Raw genomic sequence first — 25,004 nt, forward strand, 5'->3', positions numbered from 1 at the left:
TCCGTCGGGTCGTCTTGCATCGGCGGGGGACAGGGGTCCTGGTGCTGGGCGCGGTCCAGACGCGGACGGGCGCAGACGGGCTTGCCTTTGGCGCGCCTTCGGCGCACAATCGGCGCGCCCGCTGCGCGTCCGCTCGGTCGCCATTTAAGGCTAAGTGGGAGGGAGGAGCATCTGGGAGGCGGGAGCAGGGAGGACACAGAACACAAGGGGGCCAGGCCGCGTGAACGGCGGCGGGAAGCGGGGAGCGGGGCGGGGAAGGCACAGGGGGGAAAATGACTAAGTTTAAACAGAAGACAATACAATACTAATTTAAACAGAAGGCAATACAATACAACAACAAAATACTATGAAAATCGGCAGAGCTGCGGGGGCAACGAACAGCGAGGCGGGCAGCTAGGGCGGCAAGGCAGACGGTACAGCGAGGCTGCGAGCAGCAGCGAGGGGCACACACACAGCTGGTGGCCGTGCGGCGCAGGGGTGTCCTGAGAACAGCTTTGTTTGTGCAATTGCTGTAATACATTTTTAGCATTGTGGCGGGCGGTGCAGAGAGCCCCGCCGGCCACAATGCTAAAAATGCAGGATGTGCCTGCCACTGTGGCGGGCACATCCTAATACCCCCCATGGGACCCCCGCCCTTTTGGCGGGCGGTCCCGAATTCCGACAGGATGGCGGGCGGACAAAGTCCGCCCGTCATCCTAATGAGCCCCTTAGTGTTGACTGATACAAAAATGCTAGTAGAAAGTCAAACTCATTGCAGGGGTCCTGTTGTGTGTTGTCAGCTTTGTCTTACCAAGCTGAGGATTTGGTAAGGTCATCCTGAAGCTTCACTGGTAGCACCTTGGGCTTTATAATTAGGGCTCCCGGTTTTATGGTATTTATGTTTTTAACATTTCTGTCTGTATGTATCCATATTTATTTTTAGGCCATTTTGTCTGTATGTACCATATTTATTTTGTGTATAAATGAAATTGTAAAACTGTACATATCCATATTTATTTAACGGGGAACAGCCTTGATAACGCGGGGATTACCCAGCAATGCCATTATAACGCAGGAATTACAACGAAAGTCGTTACAACAACTTTCGCTGGAGGGCGCTGTTGGATAGGGAATAGTTTAATTTTCTATCCAACACCTTCCCCACTGTCAACGTGGGCTGGAGTTGGAATAGAAATTTAAACTATTCCACTATCCAGCGCCCTCCAGCGAAAGTCGTTGTAACGACTTGCGTTGTAATGGCATGCGGGGTAAAAGCCCCCGATGTAATGCCATACAACCCAATATATCCACTAAATATTAGCATTATGTGACAGATGTATGTTCATATATGCCATTATTTAAAGATATTTCATCCTGTTTTTTAATTTCCCATGCTGTCCATCCGCTCACCTGTTGGGCTACAATTCATGAAAGACAGCACAGAGTCACTTAAAAGAAGCACAATTTTCACAATGTATCCACTTTTAAAAATAAATGCAGGAATGTGTTTTCTATCTGTAGCTATTTGTTCAAATACATAAAAACGGAAAACAGGGAGCCTTATTTATAATAAAACACACGTCTAGCAGCATGGCATAGGCCGCCAGCATGTGACAATGTGGTAAAAGATGCCTTCCGTGCAGCCTCTGATAAAAATGTGCATTTTACTCCCTAAATTACAAATACACTACTGGAGGACTCGCAACTGAAAGATAAAAGTGCAGCTCCTAGCTTATTATGCAACTAGACAGACTATAGGTACGAATAGATTGCAAGTACGTTCCCGCTCTATGTTTTGTTCAAGCCAAAGTTGATCACCTTAACTCTTGAGCACAGCAGCTAGTCAAACGATTCAGGTGTCCCCCTCGACTCCAACAAACAATAAAACTGCACTGTTAGCATCTAATACAGCCATTTGCAGCTGTCGGATTATATTTACCTAATGGTAGGTAACAAGTTGGTAAAAGTGCCACTTACCTGAGTTTGCTTAGCTTTCTCACACAATTCTCGGTCTTCGTGATACTCGCAAGCGGGCCTCCAAACATAAAATAATTGTCGTGTTAAAATGTATCCAATGTAGATTAACATTGAAGCCATAGACGCTACTGCACTGATGATGTTGGTCGCGAGGCTGCCCCGTACCTGAAGGAAATAAAATGGCGGAATTTACTTGCTTGGGTTGTTTGTCAAAAGGAACTATTCGGAAACCCTCACTGGCACCTATGGATCCCCCAACTCCGAGTCTGGTAGTCAGCCTCCAAAGATTCTACAGCAGGTCCTGAATTTTGAATGATGATGAACTATCCCATTCACAAATGTAGATTTCTGAACAGGGCCGGCTTTAGAGCTGGTAGCGCCCAGTGCAACAATCTTTTTTGGTGCCCCCTCATATGACCAACTCTTCGGAGTCCATCACTACCACTTGGGGAAAAGTGCCCCTCATTTTTCCATATCCCCTGTTTCAAATCCATTTCATTTGTTTTAAAACACTGGTTAAGGCTGACTTTACTATTCCAGTCCGCTATCCATTCAAAACAGAGATCTGCTCTGTGCATCAGGCATGGCAACGCTCACGATGCTTAAATTACGGGAGCCACTAGACAAAACTCCGATCTCTCTCTAGCTGTAACATTATTCACAAGAGTAATCATGACATTTTTATTGCTGCTGCACAGGGAACCCTGCGGCAGGTGCTTTTAAATTGTACTTTATTGCTATTCACAGCCCTCCCGAGGTCATTGCCCCCCTCTAGGTCATGCCTAGTGCGGCCGCACCGGTCGCACCACCCTAAAGCCGGCCCTGTACACGCACGCATGCACAAAACATCATTAAAAAAAACACACATACACTTGCTTGCTGTGCCTTGGAGGTCCCAGGAGGCTTGGGACTGCTGCCTTCCCCCACTGGCTGACCTAGGTCAGCCAATGGGAGAAGGGAGCAGTCTCAACATCATCACAGAATGGGATGGAGTCAGTGAGACTGATGACCCCACCCCACTCTGTGATGAAGTGTCACTGATTGACATTGGACCATGGGAGCATCAGGGATTATAACTGAAGCGCCCAGGTGTGAGGCATTCGTTGACGCTACCCCTTGTCACTGGGGGGTAGGGCCTCAGGGATCTTTGCTGAGCTGAGGAGGTCACACACACGGTAGTGGTGACTTCCTCAGCCCAGCAAATTTCCGCTCAGGCAGCCAGGAGCCTGCGCATTTACACATGTCTGGCTCCTGGATTCCTGAAAATGAAAAGTGTCTGTGAGGCTGACCTTTGTTCAGCCTGACAGACACTGTTTGTGAGGGGCAAAAGGTGGGCGTGGCCCATCACCCCAATAGACTGGCCACGACTGCTTACACGAACGCAGACATTTTTCAGAATACATAGCATGACATTCGACTTCTGACTTTGAATGCACAGCAAATGTGCACTGCTCTGGTTACTCTGGCAATCACACTCTGCGAGGTTGACATCCCCTGTTTTGAAACTGATGAACAACGAGTTGGCACTTAGGAGAAATCTGAGCTCAGCTTTTCACATTTTCATATTAAACTTGCAGCTGGTGGAATGGGAAATGTCGCATTTGCGTTGATGCATATGTAGGGGTGCATTATAATCACGTGTAGAGCTCACCCACATGTTTTATGTTAACAAGAATGCTAGAATTGTGAACAGTGTTAATATAATTTTGTGACTTATTTTAGATAACTGAAAATGTGATATGATAGCTAACTTAAGAAATAAAACTGGCAGAAAAGGCTAACGTGAAGAACCTGTGTTTAACACTGCTCATGTATTAGAGATGTTTAATAATGTTTTCCATATTTAGGAAATTGTGTTGTGTCATTTGTAATTCGCAATTTTTAAAAGATGCATTCTTATGTTAGCTAGAGCTGTAGGCCTGAAATGCAATCCTCGAAAAACTCGCTTTAGGTTTAATGTTCTGAAATTCATGTGTACTGTGGACGCTGTTGCAGGTGGCGAAGCATTCTTTTAGGCCAAATAATGTCTTTGTTTTAGCGTTTAGGTAAAGAGGAGAAGAAGTTACAATGTTATGGTTTGATACGATAAGGGGAAACAAGTCGGCTTCACACCAGAGAAGGCATGAGAACCAAGGTTGAACTGTTGCGTGAGATGAGTAAAGAGAACACAGTGGTAAGGTAAGCTTAGTGGACAAGGAGGAAGATGGGAAATTACCTGTGAATAACTGGTGTGGGTTAGGGAAAGAGCCTGCACTCCTTCCTTGCCTCTTGGAGAGGGAGCATCACAGATCAATCTCTTTCTCCAGAGAAGTGGCTTCATGCTACTTGACCTTTCTCAACTGTGGAGAGACTTCTTAGGAAGACTCCATGACTGACACTTTTATTCTTCTCATTAGAAATGCTTATCTTTGGTGTAGTGACCCAAGTGTTGTTAGCGGTTTGGACGGACCGTGCTAGTTTGCCACACCCTCTTGTTCGCAGCGGGGGTGCCTCGCTCCCTGCAAGTCAGCCCTCCCTGGGCAGACCGCCGCACAGCTGGGTCCTGTCATTGATGATGTGGCCCATTGTGGTCAGGGGCATTACTGCTCGGTGAATGTGACCACCGCTGCTTTTTTCTTCCTCGTTGGGATATCCCTTGTGTTGGTCAGGCCCTCCGTTTCGCCTGGGGGCGCGGTTTTGCCTCGGTCGCGGTGGGTCATGGCTGTATGTTGGCTGGGCTTGGTCAACATGACGGGTCAGGTGTTAGTTGGCACAGCGTTTTTCGGATGTCCTCTTCTTGTGTGTTGTTACTTAGATTTTCAATCAAATGTCTGCAGACCTTGGTACGGAGATTAGATGACACCCAACTGAATAAGCTAGCAGGCTCACGTCTCATTCACACTAGTATGTACACTACTGGCCATGCACATAATTCACTGTACATGTATGATGCATTGTTTTCTTTTCCCTAAAGTTTGTCGCTTGTAAAAAAAAATGCTTATCTATAAACTTAGGGATGTCATTTTAGTGATAGTGTAGGGTTAGATTGATGCTTTACATGCATCAGCCCTAGATGCAGGGAAATTTGGACTCTTGCTTTTTGATTGCTTGTTTTCTTTCTTGTCCTGGAGCTAATAGTTTTGTTCATGCTGCATCGACAGAACTGAGTGCGTACATTTGGCTTCATGCTGTTTCCGCTGTATATCTAATTAAGGCAAACCGAAAGTTCTGTGCATTTTGACGCTTAGTTATTTTTTGTTTCATTATACATATCGGACTCCAAGTACCAGAATACAGTGGATTAAAATAGGACTGTATATTTAAGGCAATATTACAATTTAGGGCTAGGAGGCCAAATGAAGCGAAGGAGATTTGACAACTCATTTCGAGGGGCTTTGGCCAAAAAGTGCCATAAATGTGACTCGGATGACTGTCAAATATTGAGGCTGCTCTACGCACATTGCCGGCTTTAGGGCAGAGCGACCAGTGGGGGGGGGGCGCTGATTTCAGGGGGAAGCGCTGTGTTGAGTAATTTCTTATGATTGGAGAGATGAGGGGCACTTTAGCAAGTGGTAGTGAGAGAATCTGTGGAGGAAGTCCCTGGGTGTGGGGGCACCAAAAATTATTGTTGCACCTGACGCCACCAGCACTAAAGCCGACCCTGTCTACACATCTGCATTTATCTTTTGTTTGAAAGACACAACCCTAAAAAGTACAAGGCCAGCTGCTCTGACGCCAGGCTGTCAGCCTGAGGTAGTTATGTTAAACTGTTTTCTCTTTGAGCATCCACACAATAGTATACGGTTCTAAATGTGTGCACAAAATGTATACAAGACAATTTACCTGTCGATTGCTCAGCATCAAGATCCTTTTGTTAAGGAACTTGGTAGTCTGAAAACACTAGCTTCATTTGAACAAAACATTAAAATTGTGCCTACTGATTTTAAAAGAAAGAGTCCCTAACCAAGAAAGTGACATATAACACCCAATTTTAAAGAGTATGACGCCACAGGTGAGTCATGAGACAGAGACAATTGATTGTAGAGGGAAAACAAATAAAGAATGATGGGGTCGGTGGTGAGATACTCAGAGAAAGTTAGATTTGGACAGAAAGACGAGAATAAGAGACCTCATAAAAACAGGTCGGAAAAAAACGTCAGTCCAATACTACTTTCAGGATTCTCTTACCAGGCCGATCCGGGGATTATTGGCAGCTGCAACCGACAAAGATCCGGAAATTATACACTGTTTGGAAAAGGAACGAAAGTGGTTCACATTGCGCAACAAGACGTTACAAAAATTACTTTTATTAACAGTGGGTTATGGTTTAACATACATCTTCAAGAAATATCCTAACATTACTTCAAAATATTTCACAATCTCAAGAAAATGGCATTATCCGGCAAGTTGGGTTGCAATCTCTGACGGCAAAAACCTGGCACACAAATTCTGGGGGTCCAAACCAGTCCATATAAAGTATCTATACCTTTAGGGGGACTCAAACTGAGAGGTATTAAATCTGCATACAAAATACCATATGCTGGTGAGGGAAAACGACAGGGGGGAGATACATGTGTTTGAGATTTTGTGAGGTCAATTTTCTGTGATTTTCTGTGATGGTAATAATTTTTTTTTACTCTTTGCGAACCTGTGTCATTCTCTGGGCGCATGTAAGCAATGCATGTCCCAGCAACTATACTCCTTTTGAATTCTTGTACTGTGTGGGTGTTTTTCACAACATCATAGGGTCTGGCTGGCAAACGTTTCAAAACCATAATAAAACAAGCAATCGCGAAGCCTCTAGGTCTTGGCAATGCGAATGTCTTTTAGCTGTGTTTGGTCCCTTAAGTGATGTTACTGTGACAGTGTTGTGCCTTGAATAAGAACATACTTGGGGTGAAACATCAAACATTGAACGGCAAAAAGAAAGTAAAGGGGGAAACAAATCTTAGAGGTAAGGGATTGGTTGAGTGGAACTATTTGAAATACACTGAAAGTCACAGATTTGTCTTTTTTAAGATGCGAAATGACAACGAAGCTAATGAAACAAACATAGAAATATGAGAAACACAGAGGTGAGCGGTATGTGACTCAGGGTGACTTTAATGAATGCTGGACAAAAAGCCAAAAGGTCTCGCCTACCAATCCCACCATGGATGCACTGCTGTTTAACAAGGCTGGAACGTTTACATATTCGATACCTCATGTAGGGGGGACCATTTGGCTTTGCCAGCGTTTCTTTTCCATACTTACTTGCAGCCTGCCTCTGCTCTGTGAGCTGCTTGTTGTCTGGCGGCAGGGCTTTGACCGAGTACTGAATGTCAAATAATAAGCTTAATATAATAGATTGTGGAACAGCTTTACATCATACTTCAAACATGACACTTATCTTCTCTGCCAAATAGAAACCTTCAAAACTAGAGTATACATCCAATTATTGGTTTGCTCCAGTTTTAGACCTGTCTGCCTGTGCATGGTTTGTTAACATTAGACTGATGTGGACTCCTTTCAGCAGCACTTCAAGAAACCCAAAAAGTAAAACTATGTGAGTTTTCTTGTTCCTTGAATTTGCTGTCGCTAGGCCAGCATTAGATTATTGATCATGGACAAATATAGTGCACATGTAGCCTTAAACATCATCAGTGTCAAGGTAAAGCAATAGATAGATGTTGTCTAGAGGCATAAAAACAGGAAGGTCTAAGCGACATGGTACAGATTCACCCACTGGGGAAGCAAGGGCTCGAATGCAGGCAAGTAAAATACCTCTGATCCCCTCTTTCATTGCTATGGTAGTAAAAGTACAGAACTGGGGTGCAGTGTTCCCCTCCCAAGATATGGCCCTGTTGTCACTACACCTGCAACACTATTGATAGCTGTGCTCCTGGATTCATCACAATGGGTGGCAGTTATCAGCTTGGTGGGACCCTGCAGAACAAAGCATATTAGGGAGCGCCATCAGGGCGGGACCCTGCAGAACAAAGCATATTAGGGAGCGGCATCAGGGCGGGACCCTGCAGAACAAAGCATATTAGGGAGCGGCATCCGGGTGAGAAAAACAAGAGACAGTGACAAGCTGGTAAAGCGTTCAGCCCTCTGAGCACAGTGCTTTCCCGTTTTACATAACATAAACCAATAGGTCTCTATTTACTGCACATGTTGTGTGGAATGTTGTGGGAAATGACTGTGTGTGCAAGCTGTTATTAGTGCCTTGTTGTGATTCTGTTTGACACCTGGTTGTAGGAAAGTGCAGACAGTGAGGGATTCCACACTCTTTATTCGGTGTCTTGTCACTGGAGGGCACTTCATTCATCCGATAATGTTTGTGAGGTTGCGGATGTGTCATGTGAGCCTGTGTTCAAATGTGTGTGTTATTACTTTTTAGGAGGTACATGTTTATACAGACACAAGTTGTAGTGTGATATCGCAGTGCTAGTGCACGATTGGGTGTCATCGGGGTGCCTGTGCATGTGTGTTTTGTGTGCGTCTACATGTGCTTGGGTGCGTATTTACTCCGGGGATGGAGAACTAACTGTGCAAGCCCAGAAAGGACCCTGACACAGTCCCCCCCGCACAGAGGCCTAAAACTATCCCTTCCCAGCGCAGAGCCTTAAAAAGTGCCCCTGCGCCATAAAAACTACCGCAACCTCAGCCCCCGCCCTGAGCCTTAAAAACTGACCCCTACCCCTGACACATACCCCCACTTAGCCTCAAAATCAGCCCCCCCAGCCCTAAAAACAACACTGACCCCCACTCCAAAAAACCATGCCCCCAAGACAGTGCCCCTGCCCCACTTACCTCACCACATCATCTTCCGATCCTTCCTCTTTCTGTCTTCCTGCGCCTGCCTATTCGCTCTGCATGTAGTCGAATCACTGACAAAATATCGACGTTGAAAATTTCGACCAACAGGAATATCGATGCAGAAATATCGAAGGCAAGAATATCGACATCCTATCTACAACATGGTAAGTACAAAAATATCGGAAAAAAATATAGATGTTAAAAATATCGATGTAAAAAATATCGTTTTTTTTCTGTAAAAATATAAATGTAAAATAAAGTAAATAACACTAATAAATAAAATAAACATAGTTAAAAATATCTAATAATGTTTAAAATTAATAAATAATGCATATATAATAATAATACATTAATTAAACTTATACAGAAAATATATAATATATTCCCACTTAACAATAAGTTGTAATAATTATTTTAATAATTTATGAATTAATACAAAATATTATAAATTACAAATACATTTACAAACATAAAACATAAACATAAATAAAAAGTAAAGAATTATGTTTCATAAATTAAAAAAATTAAATATACCTTTAATATTTTTAAAATTAATTATATACTACATTATCTAAATGTATACAAAAAAATTAAATAACTAAATAAATAAAAATACTATTCAAAATCCATAAGTAAAAAAATACATTAATAAAAATGTTGGATAGCATAGAACTTAAAATTACCATTCCCACCCCAGAGAGCAAAATAGTAGAGAAACCGTTGTATAAGTGTAGAGGTAAAAATCACTATTCCAACTCCAGAGAGTGCAACAGTAGGGAAAACATTGGATAGCGTAGGGGTAAAAATTACAATTCCAACTCCAGAGGGTGCAACAGTAGGGAAAGCATTGGATAGCGTAGGGGTAAAAATTACTATTCCAACTCCAGAGGGTGCAACAGTAGGGAAAGCTTTGGATAGCGTTGAATTAAAATATAACATACTTATAAATAATTTTTATTTTTAAAATAATGTATAATTAAATTTGTGAATAAATCTACATCATTTACAAACAATTAATAATTATTAAAAGCAATTACAATTGAATAATTAGTTAACAATAAATTAACAACAAATTCCAATAAATATTAATTAATAAATAATACTCACCAAATAATAAATATGAAACAATAAGATATTTTTCATTACAAACAAATATTGATTATTCAAAATTAATTCACAATTAAAAATTATTAAGCATAAAAATTATTTTTCATACCAAATAATACTTTTAATGAAACATTGATTACCAATTAATTAAAAATATTTTCCAATTAATAAAAAATAATTACCAATTAAAAAGATTAATTGCCAATTAACAAAATTATTTACCAATTAAAAAATTAATTACCAATTAAAAAAATGATTTCCCAATTAAAAACATGAAGTACCAATTAAAAAAAATAGTCAACAATTAAAAACAACAATTACCGAATCAAAAAAAAGTATCAGTTAAAATAATTAATTGCCAATTAATAACTAATTATAAATAAAATAATTATCCATTACAAAAAATATATAAATCATTAATTAATTACAATTAAATTACTTCCCACCCAATTCACCTATAAATCCATAACCCGCTACAGAAATAAAAACAAAAATTAATTAAAATTAATTTATAATTCCTAAAAATTCATCATTAATTTAGTATATTTAAATTACTTCTCACCCTATTCCCCTAGAAACCCACAACCCGCTCCAGTACTAAAACATAAAATGTACTTAAAAATACCATTATTAATATATAAAAATAGTATACATATAATTTAAAACAATTAAAATACTGAACAAAACATATTACACATAATAAAATACATAAAAATAATACAAATATTAATATTAGTAACATCGAAATTAGTTACATCGATATGTATGCTATCGATATTACTAACTTCGATATTACTTACATCGATATAAAAAATTCGATATTACTTACCTTAGGGTCGATGTTCTGTCCAACGATATTCTTGACATCGATATTCTGTACCTTCGATTTTTCCAACTCGATATTTCTGTAGGTCGACAATTAGGAATCGATATTTAGACTGTGTACCCATGTAGACCATGCATTGCCTTAACTACGCATTTGCTTTGCTAAGGCATATGCGTGGTTAAGGCAAGCATGGTTTGACTTGCAGGGAAACAGCACATGTGGCTCTGCCCACGTTATTAAGGCTGTTTACCCAGCGAAACATCTGGGAGAGGTCCAGAGCAAGCATTAAGCACATGTGCTTCCCTCCTGAATGATTTTTGACCTCCTCACTCTAACCTAATTTAAAAAGAACTTGTTTTTAATGTAGCACTTCATACCACACGTCTGCTGTCTCCAAGCACTGTAACAAGTGTTGATTTACTAATCTCACACCAATGAAAGCCTTATCCAGCTGGGATGGAATGGAAAGATTTTTATATAGCGCATGGCTACCTGGGAGCATCCCAGCTCTGTAGTGGTTACTAGAGTTGGACAGGACATTTATGGAAAAAGCCAGGTGCCTCATTTATGAGAAATGACGCATCGCTGCGTGAAAGCAGCAATGCGTCACTTCTCAGTGCCCACTCCTTGTGACATTCCTGATGCGTCATATTTAATGTGTGATGCATCATGTCGCAAGGAGTTACAGATACGTCAGTATTTCTGAATTATCTGTAAGCGCAAAAGTGTCGCATTGCTGGAGTGTGTCACAAAAGTGACGCAACTCCAGCAATGCGTCCTTTCACATGGGGCAAGCCCCTTGTGAAAGGGCCTGCATCAGTCTTACGTCTGCTGTGAGGCAGGCACAAGATTTTGATGCAACGGCGTCCTAAAAGTGATGCTGTGAAATCTCATAGATTTCACTGCGTTACTTCTACGACCCTTCCTTGCGTCAATATGCCCCCCCCTTGCATACATTATACCTGGCGCAGGTATAATGTGGCGTAGGGGTTTACAAAGTTACGCATCTACCTAGAAGCTGCACTTTGTAAATATTGCGCAACAAGGTGCATTTTTTACGCCACTGGTGCGTCACTAAAAGTGACGCACCGGCGGCATAAAAGTGACGCACAGCCTCATAAATGAGGCCCCAGGTTTTTAGTTGTCCCCGGAATGATAGATGATTGAAATCTCTATGCAGATGCAGTGGCAGGCTATTCCATAGTTTTGAGGCATTATATGAAAAACGTCAGCCACCACTTCTGGCCTTCTTAATCCTAGGTACCACTGCTAGGTGCGGCTTCTCTGAGCGGAGACTTCTGTTGGCCTTGTAACGGCAAATCATGGCTTTAATGACAAGAGGTCCATTCCCTCCTAAAGACTTATGGGCGATGCCAAGGGCTTTAAAATTGATTCTCTCCTGCACCGGTAACCAGTGGAGGGAGCGTAGTGCTGACTTTGCTGAGCAACGATTATGGGTTCCCATGAGCAGTCTTGCAGCGGAATTTTGTACAATGTGCAATTTTACGGTAACTGCATTTGGGGTGCCCAGGTAGATGGCATTACCATAATCTATCTTAGCGAGGACAAGCACCTGGACCAGCGCTTTTTTACTTGGTCGGGTAGGAGGGGCAGCACTTTGCGGATCATTCTTAACATGACATAACATGAAGCAGCGGTCTTCCTGGTTTGGACTTTAAAAGTAAGATCTTGATCCAAATAAACGCCCAGGCTTTTTATCTCAGTTTTTGGGGTAGGTACCGGGCCGATACAGGCTGGCCACATGGTATTAGATTTAAAATGTAACTGGTTGGCAAGCAGCCAGAGCTCCGTTTTATCACCATTGAGTTTTAAGTGGGACAGACTCATCCACTTAGTAACTTCCTCAAGACACAAATGGAGATCATAGGGCGTAGGGTCGGCCTGGGTCAATGAAACAACCAACTGGGTGTTATCGGCATATGTAACTATATGAATCCCAAAGGGGGGAATAATATCCGCCAGTGGAGACATATAGACATTAAAAATGGTTGGGCTCAAGGATGAGCCCTGTGGGACTCCACACCTGATTCTGTGGTAGCGCTAACGCACATTGATTTTAGCAGCGCTGTGAGTCAGGCGCTGTGAGTCAGGGTAAACAGCCTTAATATCCTGTCCAGCACAGAATCTCCTTTAAAATTCTGTGTCTGGCCTACAGAGCACTGACAGAAGGTTCCTCGAGTGCTATTGGCTCTCTTCTCACGCGCTTTGTCCCTACAAGAGGCCTTCGCTCTGCGGGACTCTGTCAACTTGTTGTGCCTCGTTTCAAACTTGCTAGATGGGGAGCCAGAGCTTTCTCCGTGGTTGCCCCGCAGCTTTGGAATTCCATCCCAATTGAAATAAAAACTCTTCCTTCAATAGAGTCATTTAAAAAGGCTCTTAAAACCTGCTTCTTTAAGAGGGCCTACCAATGAGAGAATGCTGCAGAGGGGGGGCCTTAGCTTCTATATTTGACTTAGGCGCCTTGACGCCCAGTGGGCTAAGTTTGCGCAAGATAAGAACCGTTTCAACCGTTTCATTCATAATATCGAAGTCAAAATATCGATATGACATAATATCGAATTTGAAATATCGAATGCCCCAGAATATTGAAAGTAAGTATATAGAATGTCAAAATATCTTTTTTTTAAATGAATATCGAATGTTGAAATATCGAGTACAAAATATTGGTGTGGCAAAATATAGATTATTATTATTATAATTATTATTATTATTATTATTATTATTATTATTATTATTATTATTATTATTATTCAAAAATGATAATAAATATCGAATATTTAAAATATAAATGTAATGAAAGTAATAATAATAATGTAAAAATTGTGTAAATAATAATTGTATATAATTTATTTAAAAAAAATGTAATATACATTTTAGGAGCGGGTGTTGGGTTATTAGGGGATACGGGTGGGGAGTGTTTTAAAAATGTTGATATAAATAATATGTTGATGCAAAATATGTTTTGTTGAGAGTAAATTTATTTTGATGAGATTTTAGTAATTTATAAAAAAAAATTGTAATATACATTTTAGGAGCTGGATTTTGGGTTATTAGGGGATAAGGGTGGGGAGTGTTTTAAATATGTAGAAATAAATTATATGTTCATGCTAAAAAAAATAATTGAGAGTAAATGTTTTTTATGAGATATTAATAATTTATAATAATTTTTACAAATGTATTTGTAATATACATTTTAGGAGCGGGATGTTGGGTTACTACGGGATAAGGGTGGGGAGTGTTTTAAATATGTTGAAAAAAATATGTTTATACAAAATATATTTTTGTTGAGAGTAAAGTTATTTTTATGAGATATTAATAATTTATTATATTTTTGAAAAAATAAATTGAAATATAAATTTTAGGAGTGATATTTTGTGTTATTAGGGGATAAGGGTGGGAAGTGTTTTGAAAATGTTGAAATAAATAATATGTAAGTAATATTTATGGATTATTGAGATTATATAAAAATAATTAAATTTGAAAATGAATTGTTTAAAATCTTTAAATTTAAAATTAATGAAAAATTGGAAATTTGATTTAAAATTTGATATTATTCATTTATTTTGTATCTTTATTTCAAGTAAATTTATGGTATTATTATTGTTATATACTATTTTGTAGTGGAGTTTTAGTTAGTAAACATATAGAGGTAGGCTATGTTACAATGTTTTAGAAATTGTTAAAATATTTATTATTAATTACATTTTGAGAGATGTAATGAAAAGTAAAAAACAAAAATAAATTACTTGTGACTTAATTTAAAATTCAAAATATAATTTATATATATTTTGAGACAATAATTATGAAAGGAAATTATGAAATTTACAGGTTAAATATTTAAAAAATAATAAATTGAGAAGTGTATATTTTAAAATGTAAATTTTTTGAGAGTAAATTATTCTATTACATTTAGGGGCCGATTCTGATCTCGGTCGGAAGGGCACCGAATCAGGTTCGGCATCAGCGGATCCGATTCGGAGGCTGAATTTCCGAGCGATTCGTACACGGGACCAGATGACGTAGTACGATGCGAAGAAGCGCGGAATCTCCGACTGAATCGTTTCCGGGTCCGAACCGATTCGTACGACTTGCCCATGGTGCGCAATGAAGGCGTATTCCGACCGAGCCAGTACGATGCTGGATTCGGGCAGCCGGATTGAGTCGGAGCGTCCAGCTCGAATGATCTCCTGGTGGTGGACTTTGGGGGTCCGCGCCAAACCCCCAGTTACCCGCAGCCTTACGACTCGGACACAGTGGAAGACCCATAGGTCTCCCCAACACAGGAATGTACGGTGCGGATGGCACCGATGCGTACACACTGTAGGGGCGCACTTTTACACAACGTACCCATTTAGTCGATGGGAGCCCATGTACGCGTTGTACAATATGCTCCCATTGACTGCTATGGGAGTCCGCTTGAACCGAGTCCGACAGTACACGGCCGCATCGTACTCACACGGTTGGACAGCTGGAGTCCGGTTCGGTCGGAAATCACCCTGGATCCAGATTGGTCGGAGTGCTTTCCAACCGAGATCGGAATCGGCCCCTAAGTGTAAATTGTTAGATAATTTTTTTACAAATATTATTTTAAAAAATAATACATAAATATGTTTTATTACTATCCACTACCTTGTATAGTTTGATAATGACTGGAGTTGGAATAGTAAATTATATATATTTACTATCCAGCACCTTCCCTGATTTAACCTGTTTCATGCTGCCGCGATTTTGCGGCAGTGCGGCACTTTCGCAAAACGGGCGGGGCCGCGTCGGCCATTGGCCGACGGCAGCACTGGGAAGGTAGTGCTGCCGTCGGCCAATGGCTGACGGCAGCATGGAAGGGGTTAATGGATATTTGAGTTGAAATAGTAAATTATATATATTTTCTATCCAGCACCTTCCCTGGTTTAATGGATATTTGAGTTGGAATAGTAAATGATATATATTTACTATCCAGCACCTTCCGTGATGTAATGCAGACTTGAGTTGGAATAGTAAATGATATATATTTACTATCCAGCACCTTCCCTATATATTTACTATCCAGCACCTTCCCTGATTTAATACAGACTGGAGTGGGAATAGTAAATTTATTTTAATTTTTATATTTTTAAGTGTTATAGTATTTTTGAAAAATGTTTGTGTTTTTATGACTAGCCAATAAAAGTAGAAATATTGTGAAATAATCAGACATTGAAATTTGATGAACAACGTTTTTATTTTTATTACAATATAGTTAGTTCAAATACTCATTTATTATTAGGTAAATCATATAATTTTACTTACATTTGTGATACATATTATACATACATATTATAATGTTTCCAATATATATTTTAATTCATATATAGTTTATACATTGTTATGTTTAGCAATAGTTGTTTAGATAATTGGTAATGTAAATTTGAAATTTTTTCCATTTTTTACAGAAATAAATGTTTCATACAAAAAAATATTGGTACATTAACAGTACATTTTTAAATGTTTTACATTTTTAATCTAACATACAAGTATAGATTAACATAATGCATTTTTTTATTTTTGTAATTTACAAAACATATTCATATTTTTCATAAAATTTTTACATATATACAGTATTAAATGTTTATTAATATTATTAAGATGTGTATTATTAATACTATTAATAATTACATTCTTTCTATTTTCATTTTTGTTGTGAAAGGAATATTACATTTTTCTGTAATTGAATTTAATAAAACATAACATTACTTTTTATAGTATTTTTTATATATCCACAACATATGTTTTATTAATAATATTAATATATTTGGATTAATAATATTCATAATTACATTTTTTAATTTCTATGTTTTTTAGTTAAGGTATGTATGTATTTAACATTTGTATATATTACATTCATTTTTTGGCAATGTTGAGTATGTAATACAATTTATTTTTATTAATAATAATTAATATATGTTTTATAATATTTATTATTAATAATTACAATGTTGTAAAAGTATTACAATATTTTTTATTAATTTATACACATTTTTTGAAAATATAGTTGTTTAGTTTTTGGTAAGTTTATTATTTTTTTATTATAACTAAGATTTGCGTTTATATTAATTCAACCATTTTTGTTTAGGAGGACTACTTTTCAAACCGCTTACTGTCATTTTAGGTTATTTCTCCAGGGATCAGAACGCGGTTGGGAGCTGTGTCTCTTGGAGCCAGGTAAGAGTTATTTATCTTTATTTAAACTAAGTTTTAACTGATTTTGAATGTAGTTAGGTGGCATGTAGTGTATTTAGACTTTGGTAGTTGTGTTTTTGGTGTGATCTAGGTGTATTTTACTTATGTTAATTTTTGAGTACGTTTAGTTTTTGAGGCCTGGTGTTTCGAGTCTAGTATATGTAGCTAGGTTTATGTGTATTGTTTTAAAATGTATTTGAAAGTGTTTTGAAGTTATGTTTATGTATGTTTGAGTGTGTGGGTATGTTTTACCTTTTTTACAGGTTTTCGTTTCACAACGTCTGATTTTGGAGAACTTTGCCGATTTTTTTTAAGAGGTGTGTTTTTTTGTTTTGTAAACTAATATTTATTTAATACTAGTTTTGTAAGCTAATGTTTATTTTACACACTCTTACATTTTCGCGTTTTCTTGGAGCGTTTTTTACCTATTCTACATTTTCGGGGTTTTTATGGTATTGGACTATTGGATTTATCGAGAGTGGAATTGTTTTTGGACATAGTTGCATCTTTGCATTTTGTGTGGGGTTTATTTAACGTTCTTAGGGAGGACTCAACACCTGGATGGACATAGAAGTTGGATCCAATTAGGAGCTACGACAACTGTAAGTACATTTTTTATTTGTATGTGGGAGGGAAATGTAATTTATTTCTATTTTGATATGTGACCCTTGACCCTGTTCGCAGGTCAGGTTGCTCCCCTCGCCGCACGGCTCCCCCTCTGCGCCCTTGACCCCTGCTGCCACTGCCGAGAGTTCGCCTGTGACGTACTCTCGAGGTCTTGTCCTGGTGACTGCTTTGTGCCTCTGTTGACTGCTTTGTGCCTTTTTGTCCTGTAATCTATTTTACTTTTTTCATTTGTATTGCATTTGTATTGTATCTGTTGTCGCCCTTAGCGCCCCTTGCCCTCTGTACCCCCCGCTTCCCGCCGCTGCACTCCCGCGGCCCCACCCCCTTTGCCTTCTGAGTCCCGTACCGTCCCCGTCCCCCTTTGCCCATTGGCCGCCCGCTCCCGACTCCCAGCTGCTCCTCCCTCAAACTTGGCCTTTTATAGAGGACGCCGCGCGGCAGTGAGCGTGACCCTTGACCCTGTTCGCAGGTCAGGTCGCTTCACTCGCCGCACGGCTCCCCCTAAGAGCCCTTAACCCCTGCTGCAACTGCCGAGAGTTTGCCGCTGACATGCTCCCGAGGTCTTGTCCTGGTGTTTGCTTTGTGCCTCTGTTTACTGCTTTGTGCCTTTTTGTCCTGTAATCTATTTTACTTTTTTCATTTGTATTGCATTTGTATTGTATCTGACTTTCACCCTTAGCGCCCTTTGCCCTTTGTACCAACCGCTTCCCGCCGCTGCACTCCCGCGGCCCCACCCCCTTTGCCTTCTGAGTCCCGTACCGTCCCCGTCCCCCTTTGCCCATTGGCCGCCTGCTCCCGCCTCCCAGCTGCTCCTCCCTCCCACTTGGCCTTTTATGGAGGACGCCGCGCGGCAGTGAGCGTGAACCTTGACCCTGTTCGCAGGTCAGGTCGCTCCCCTCGCCGCACGGCTCCCCCGAAGAGCCCTTAACCCCTGCTGCCACTGCCGAGAGTTTGCCGCTGACGTGCTCCCGAGGTCTTGTCCTGGTGTCTGCTTTGTGCCTCTGTTTACTGCTTTGTGCCTTTTTGTCCTGTAATCTATTTTACTTTTTTCATTTGTATTGCATTTGTATTGTATCTGACTTTCGCCCTTAGCGCCCTTTGCCCTCTGTACCCCCGCTCCCCGCCGCTGCACTCTCGCGGCCCCGCCCCCTTTGCCTTCTGTGTCCCGTACAGTCCCCGTCCCCCTTCGCCCATTGGCCGCCCCGCTCCCGCCTCCCAGCTGCCCCTCCCTCCCACTTGGCCTTTTATAGAGGACGCCGCGCGGCAGTGAGCGTGACCCTTGACCCTGTTCGCAGGTCAGGTCGCTTCACTCGCCGCACGGCTCCCCCTACGAGCCCTTAACCCCTGCTGCAACTGCCGAGAGTTTGCCGCTGACATGCTCCCGAGGTCTTGTCCTGGTGTTTGCTTTGTGCCTCTGTTTACTGCTTTGTGCCTTTTTGTCCTGTAATCTATTTTACTTTTTTCATTTGTATTGCATTTGTATTGTATCTGACTTTCACCCTTAGCGCCCTTTGCCCTTTGTACCAACCGCTCCCCGCCGCTGCACTCCCGCGGCCCCACCCCCTTTGCCTTCTGAGTCCCGTACCGTCCCCGTCCCCCTTTGCCCATTGGCCGCCTGCTCCCGCCTCCCAGCTGCTCCTCCCTCCCACTTGGCCTTTTATGGAGGACGCCGCGCGGCAGTGAGCGTGAACCTTGACCCTGTTCGCAGGTCAGGTCGCTCCCCTCGCCGCACGGCTCCCCCGAAGAGCCCTTAACCCCTGCTGCCACTGCCGAGAGTTTGCCGCTGACGTGCTCCCGAGGTCTTGTCCTGGTGTCTGCTTTGTGCCTCTGTTTACTGCTTTGTGCCTTTTTGTCCTGTAATCTATTTTACTTTTTTCATTTGTATTGCATTTGTATTGTATCTGACTTTCGCCCTTAGCGCCCTTTGCCCTCTGTACCCCCGCTCCCCGCCGCTGCACTCTCGCGGCCCCGCCCCCTTTGCCTTCTGTGTCCCGTACAGTCCCCGTCCCCCTTCGCCCATTGGCCGCCCCGCTCCCGCCTCCCAGCTGCTCCTCCCTCCCACTTGGCCTTTTATGGAGGACGCCGCGTGGCAGTGAGCGTGACCCTTGACCCTGTCCGCAGGTCAGGTCGCTCCCCTCGCCGCACGGCTCCCCCTGTGCGCCCTTGACCCCTGCTGCCACTGCCGAGAGTTCGCCTCTGACATGCTCCCGAGGTCTTGTCCTGGTGACTGCTTTGTGCCTCAGTTGACTGCTTTGTGCCTTTTTGTCCTGTAATCTATTTTACTTTTTTCATTTGTATTGCATTTGTATTGTATCTGTTGTCGCCCTTAGCGCCCCTTGCCCTCTGTACCCCCCGCTCCCCGCTTCCCACCGCTGCACTCCCGTGGCCCGCCCCCTTTGCCTTCTGTGTCCCGTATCGTTCCCATCCCCCTTCGCCCATTGGCCGCCCCGCTCCCGCCTCCCAGCTGCTCCTTCCTCCTGGCGCGCCGAAGGAGCGCCAAAGGCAAGCCCGTCTGCAACTGTCCGTGCCTGACCCGCCCAGCGCCAGAACCCCTGGACCCCGAGGCCGCCACAACACTAGACCGCACTGCAACTCCAACACCCTCCACGCACTCAACGTTGTACCAGCTCACTACTGCCACCGGGCAACCCCAAAGAACACCCAAGGGCCCTTCTCCTGCCGGAACTGCAACTTCACTAGCATCCGGCCCGCCAAACCATCAACCAGAGAACCCAACCACCTCCGATGCATCCTCCTCAACACCCGCTCCGCTCGCAAGCACGCCATCGAACTTTGGGACCTCCTAAACTCATCCACCACGGACGTCGTCTTCCTGATGGAGACCTGGCTGAACGCCACCTCGGCACCCGACATCGCCATAGCCATCCCTGTGGGCTACAAGATCTCCTGCAGAGACCACACCAACGGAGTGGGAGGGGGAATCCCCATCATCCACGAGGACACCCTCAGAGTCTCGATCAACGCCGACAACACCCTCACCACCGCCGAGCACATGCACTTCCAGATCCACACCGACCCCAACACCACCCTCAGAGGAACACGCGTCTACAGACCACTCGTACCACGACTACAATTCAGCGACACCATCGCCGACCTCGTCAGCACCCATGCCCTTGGATCCACGGACTACATCCTCCTCGGGGACCTAAACTTCCAGCTCGAGAACAACAACAACGCCAACACCACCGCCCTGATTGACAACCTCGCCAACCTCGGACTCAGGCAGCTCGTGACGACACCCACCCACACCGCCGGACACACCCTGGACCCCATCTTCTCCGCAAGTCCCCACGTCTCCTTCAACCACACCACTGAACCCCACTGGACCGACCACAGATGCGTCCTCTTCACCTTCAGGAAACCCACCACCGCACCCAACAGTTGCTACGCTGCCGCTGGGGCAAGGTCACCGAGGACCAACTGACCACCATGCTCGCCCTCAGTCCACTCGACGACCCCACTGACCCCGACACCGCCGCCATCAACCTCAACAAATGGATCAATGAGTGCGCCAACACCCTCGCCCCCCTCAAGACCTCCACAACCCACCGCACCAACAAGAAAGTCGCATGGTTCACCGAAGACCTCCGGACCTCCAAACACACCTGTCGGAAGTTGGAGAAGAGATGGCTTTGCGACCGAACTCCAGACAACCACACAGCCCACAAAAATGCCACCTGAAGACACCACCAACTCTTCAGGACCGCCAAGAGGACCGCCTTCAAGTACCGGCTGGACAACAACGCACACAACTCCAAAGAGCTCTTCAGCATCGTGAAAGAACTCTCCAACCCCAGCTCCAACACCAACGACATCCCACCTTCACAAGACCTGTGCGACTCACTGGCCACCTTCTTTCACCGCAAGATCACCGACATCCACGACAGCTTCAACTCTGACACCCCCACATCCACCACTGACACCGCCCCCGCAACCACCAGCCACCTGACCACCTGGTCCAATGTCAGAGAGGAAGACACCATCAAGACCATGAACTCCATCCACTCCAGCTCCCCATCTGACCCATGCCCCCATCACGTCTTCAACAAAGCCGGCACAGTCATCGCACCCCATCTCCGGAAAACCATCAATACCTCCTTCGAGACAGCTACCTTCCCGGAGAGCTGGAAACACGCTGAGATCAACGCCCTACTGAAGAAACCCAAGGTAGACCCCAATGACCTCAAGAACTTACGGCCCATCTTCCTGCTCCCCTTCCCGGCAAAAGTCACAGAGAAGATCATCAACAGACAGCTGACCCGCTACCTTGAAGACAACAACATCCAAGACCCATCCTAGTCCGGCTTCCACAGCAACTACAACAAAGCAACACAGCAACGAGACCGCCCTCATCTTCGCAACCGTCGACATCAGGATCCTGATGGACAAAGGAGAAACAGCCACCCTCATCCTTCTGGACCTATCAGCAGCCTTCGACACGGTCTGCCACCGCACCCTAACAGCACGCCTCCACGACACCGGAATCCAAGAGAAAGCCCTGGCATGGACCACATCCTTCCTCTCCGGCAGAACCCAGAGTGTCCGCCTCCCACCCTTCCGCTCAAAGACCACAAAGATCATCTGCGGCGTCCCACAGGGATCCTTCCTCAGTCCGACCCTGTTCAATATGTACATGGCACCACTCGCCCAGGTCGCACAAAGACATGACCTCAACATCATTTCCTACGCCGACAACACCCAGCTGATCATATCCCTCACCGAAGACCCCCACACCGCCAAAGACAATCTCCACAGAGGAATGAAGGCCGTCGCCGAATGGATGAAGGAGAGCAAACTGAAACTGAACTCAGACAAAACGGAGGTCCTCATCCTCGGCTCAACCCCCTCAGCCTGGGACGACTCCTGGTGGCCCACTTCGCTAGTAACACAGCCAGAACCCACCGAACACGCACGCAACCTGGGGATCATCCTCGACTCCACCCTCTCCATGACCAAGCAAGTCAACATCGTCTCCGCGCTCTGCTTGAACACCCTCCGAATACTCCGCAGGATCTTTGAATGGATCCCCTCCGACACGAGAAAGACTGTCACCCAAGCCCTCGTCACCAGCAGACTGGACTACGGGAACGCCCTCTACGCAGGAACAACAGCCAAGGTCCTGAGATGGCTCCAACGCATCCAGAACTCCGTGGCACGACTGATCCTCTACGTTCCACGACGCAACCACATCACACCCCACCTGAGAGACCTGCACTGGCTCCCTGTCGACAAGAGGATCACCTTCAAGCTCCTCATCCACCCACACAAGGCCCTCCACAACAACAGACCCACATACCTCAACGACTGACTCAGCTTCTACACCCCAACCCGTAGCCTCCGCTCGGCCAGCCACGCCCTCGCTACAGCGCCTCGCATCAGGAAAACCACCGCCGGCGGCAGATCCTTCTCCTACCTCGCCTCCAAGACCTGGAACTCTCTCCCCACCTACCTACGCCAGACCCAGGACCTGCTGACCTTCAGGAGACTTCTCAAGACCTGGCTCTTCGATCAGTAGCAGCCCCCCCCCCCCAGCGCCTTGAAACCCTCACGGGTATGAAGCGCGCTTTACAAATGTATTATTGTTGTTATTGTTGTTGTATGTTTGATATTTTGTAAAATATTATTATTTTGTCAATATATTTTTTGTATTTTTTAAATTGTTTATATTTGACAAATTAATAATGTTTTATAAAATATGAAAAATGTAATTTTTGTATTATGTTGTGTGTTAGATGTCAATGTTTTAATTCATGCTTAGATTAAAGTTAAAAGATTCTTTTTGCGATTAGGGATAGGTATTCTAAGACTCTAGTTGTAGGATAGAGGGTGATTTGGCTTTGTAAAAGCTCGTACATTTTATTTGTTTGTTTGGTTAGTTTTGGTCCAATTAGTGTAATGGATTGTTGAATCTTAGTTCTTGGTAACTTTGTTCCTTTTGGATACTTTCTAGTAATTTATTGAAAATTTCTAGATAGGTAGTTTGATTTTTATTTAGGAGTAAGCAGTAGATGAAGGGAATATTAGTGTTTTGGTATATAGCATATATTGTATAAAGTTGATTAAATGGTTTTGGACAGATTTTAAACGTCCCATCTATCATCCATGTGTTGCTTTTTTGGAGTTTTGTTAAGCTATTTGCAGTGGCAAACATTATTATACATTTTTCAGTGTTGTTATTGTCATATAATATAAATGGCTCTGGGTAATGCTTAGTTCTGGTGGGATGATTCCTTCTTGGAAAGTTTTAGGGATAGGCATGGTAGTAGTTGTTTTACTTTTTTGTCTAATTATAACTTTTTTTAAAGCATCAATGGATGGTAATTGTCCTGATGCACATTGTGGTATTTGCAGTAGCTGTTCTTTTAATATTTCACTAGTGGGTTTGTCTGTGCGACTGCTTGCTTTTTTGATGTTTTTTAAAGGTCCTCTAATTTCTATTTCAATTATATTTGGGGGGTTGTTGTGTTCAGTGACAGATACAACAGTAGTTTCTTGAGTTATGGCTCTTCCGTAGCATTTATTTGAATAGTATTTACTACATTTCCAGAAAACGTTTAAATCTTTCTGCTTTTCTGCGTATATACATAACCCATGTAGCATAGGAGCAGTTTTCCCTTTTGTGATTCTATGAATTGTGCACCTTCAGTCATACTGGTGTGTCTAGTGCTAAAGAGAATGTAGATATAAATAAGTTAATATGATGTAGTAAAATATTTATTTTAGAAATATATACATTTGTTGATATATACTTATAATGTTGATTTAGATTGGTGGCGGTTATTTTTGGTTTGTAGAAGGTATATCTGTTGATATAATAAGAGAAAATGGTAAGATAATTTGAAGCATTTGTTGTAGGTGATAGGGCAATTGGGAAAGGGTTTGTTTTAATTACATACATTATTGTTTTTCTTTAAAGTAATTATTTTATATACTTACTTTTTGATTTGCTTTCTTTTCTTAGTTGTTGTAGATAGTTATTGTTGTGCATGTAAGAATCTGTACTGGAGATATAAATAAATGAAACTATATTTTAGTTTAATCTCATTTAGTTGTATGTTTAAGAACATTTTAGTTCTATTAATGTTGTACAAAGGATTATTTACTTACTTTTCGTTTAGCTTTATTTTCTTTCTTGCTGAAGATAATTCTTCTTGTTAGAAGAATCTGTACTGGAGATAGAAATAAATGAAAGTATATTTTAGTTTAATGATATTTCGTTGTATTTTTAGGAACATTTTAGCATTATTAAAGTTGTATGAAAGATTATTTACTTACTTTTTGTTTAGCTTTATTTTCGTACTTATAATGTTGATTTAGATGTTGAAAAGAATTTTCTTTTGATAGTTGGTGGCAGTTATTTTTGGTTTGTAGAAGGTATATCTGTTGATATAATAAGAGAAAATTGTAAGATAATTTGAAGCATTTGTTGTAGGTGATAGGGCAATTGGGA

At 42.4% G+C, this 25,004-nt stretch overlaps 1 protein-coding gene across 6 annotated transcripts in view; it reads right to left on the reverse strand.

Moving 5' to 3' along the window:
• Positions 1–25,004, reverse strand: part of LOC147703524 (membrane-spanning 4-domains subfamily A member 4A-like) — a 1,156,223-nt gene that overhangs the window by 847,141 nt on the left and 284,078 nt on the right. For 5 of the 6 annotated variants that reach the window (XR_015297583.1, XR_015297582.1, XR_015297581.1 and 2 more), the window contains exons 4-5: positions 6,124–6,180; positions 1,957–2,121 (exon numbers count right to left, since the gene is read on the reverse strand). Coding sequence is in view for 3 of the 6 variants with exons in the window: in XM_086931893.1 (XP_086788019.1) it covers positions 1,957–2,121; positions 6,124–6,180 (222 nt within the window). In the remaining 3 variants the exon portion in view is untranslated. The remainder of the gene's footprint in view (positions 1–1,956; positions 2,122–6,123; positions 6,181–25,004) is intronic. The other variant, XM_086931892.1, reaches the window with a different exon arrangement.

Source organism: Lissotriton vulgaris, chromosome 7, assembly GCF_964263255.1.
Source record: "Lissotriton vulgaris chromosome 7, aLisVul1.2, whole genome shotgun sequence".
Lineage (NCBI taxonomy): Eukaryota > Metazoa > Chordata > Amphibia > Caudata > Salamandridae > Lissotriton > Lissotriton vulgaris.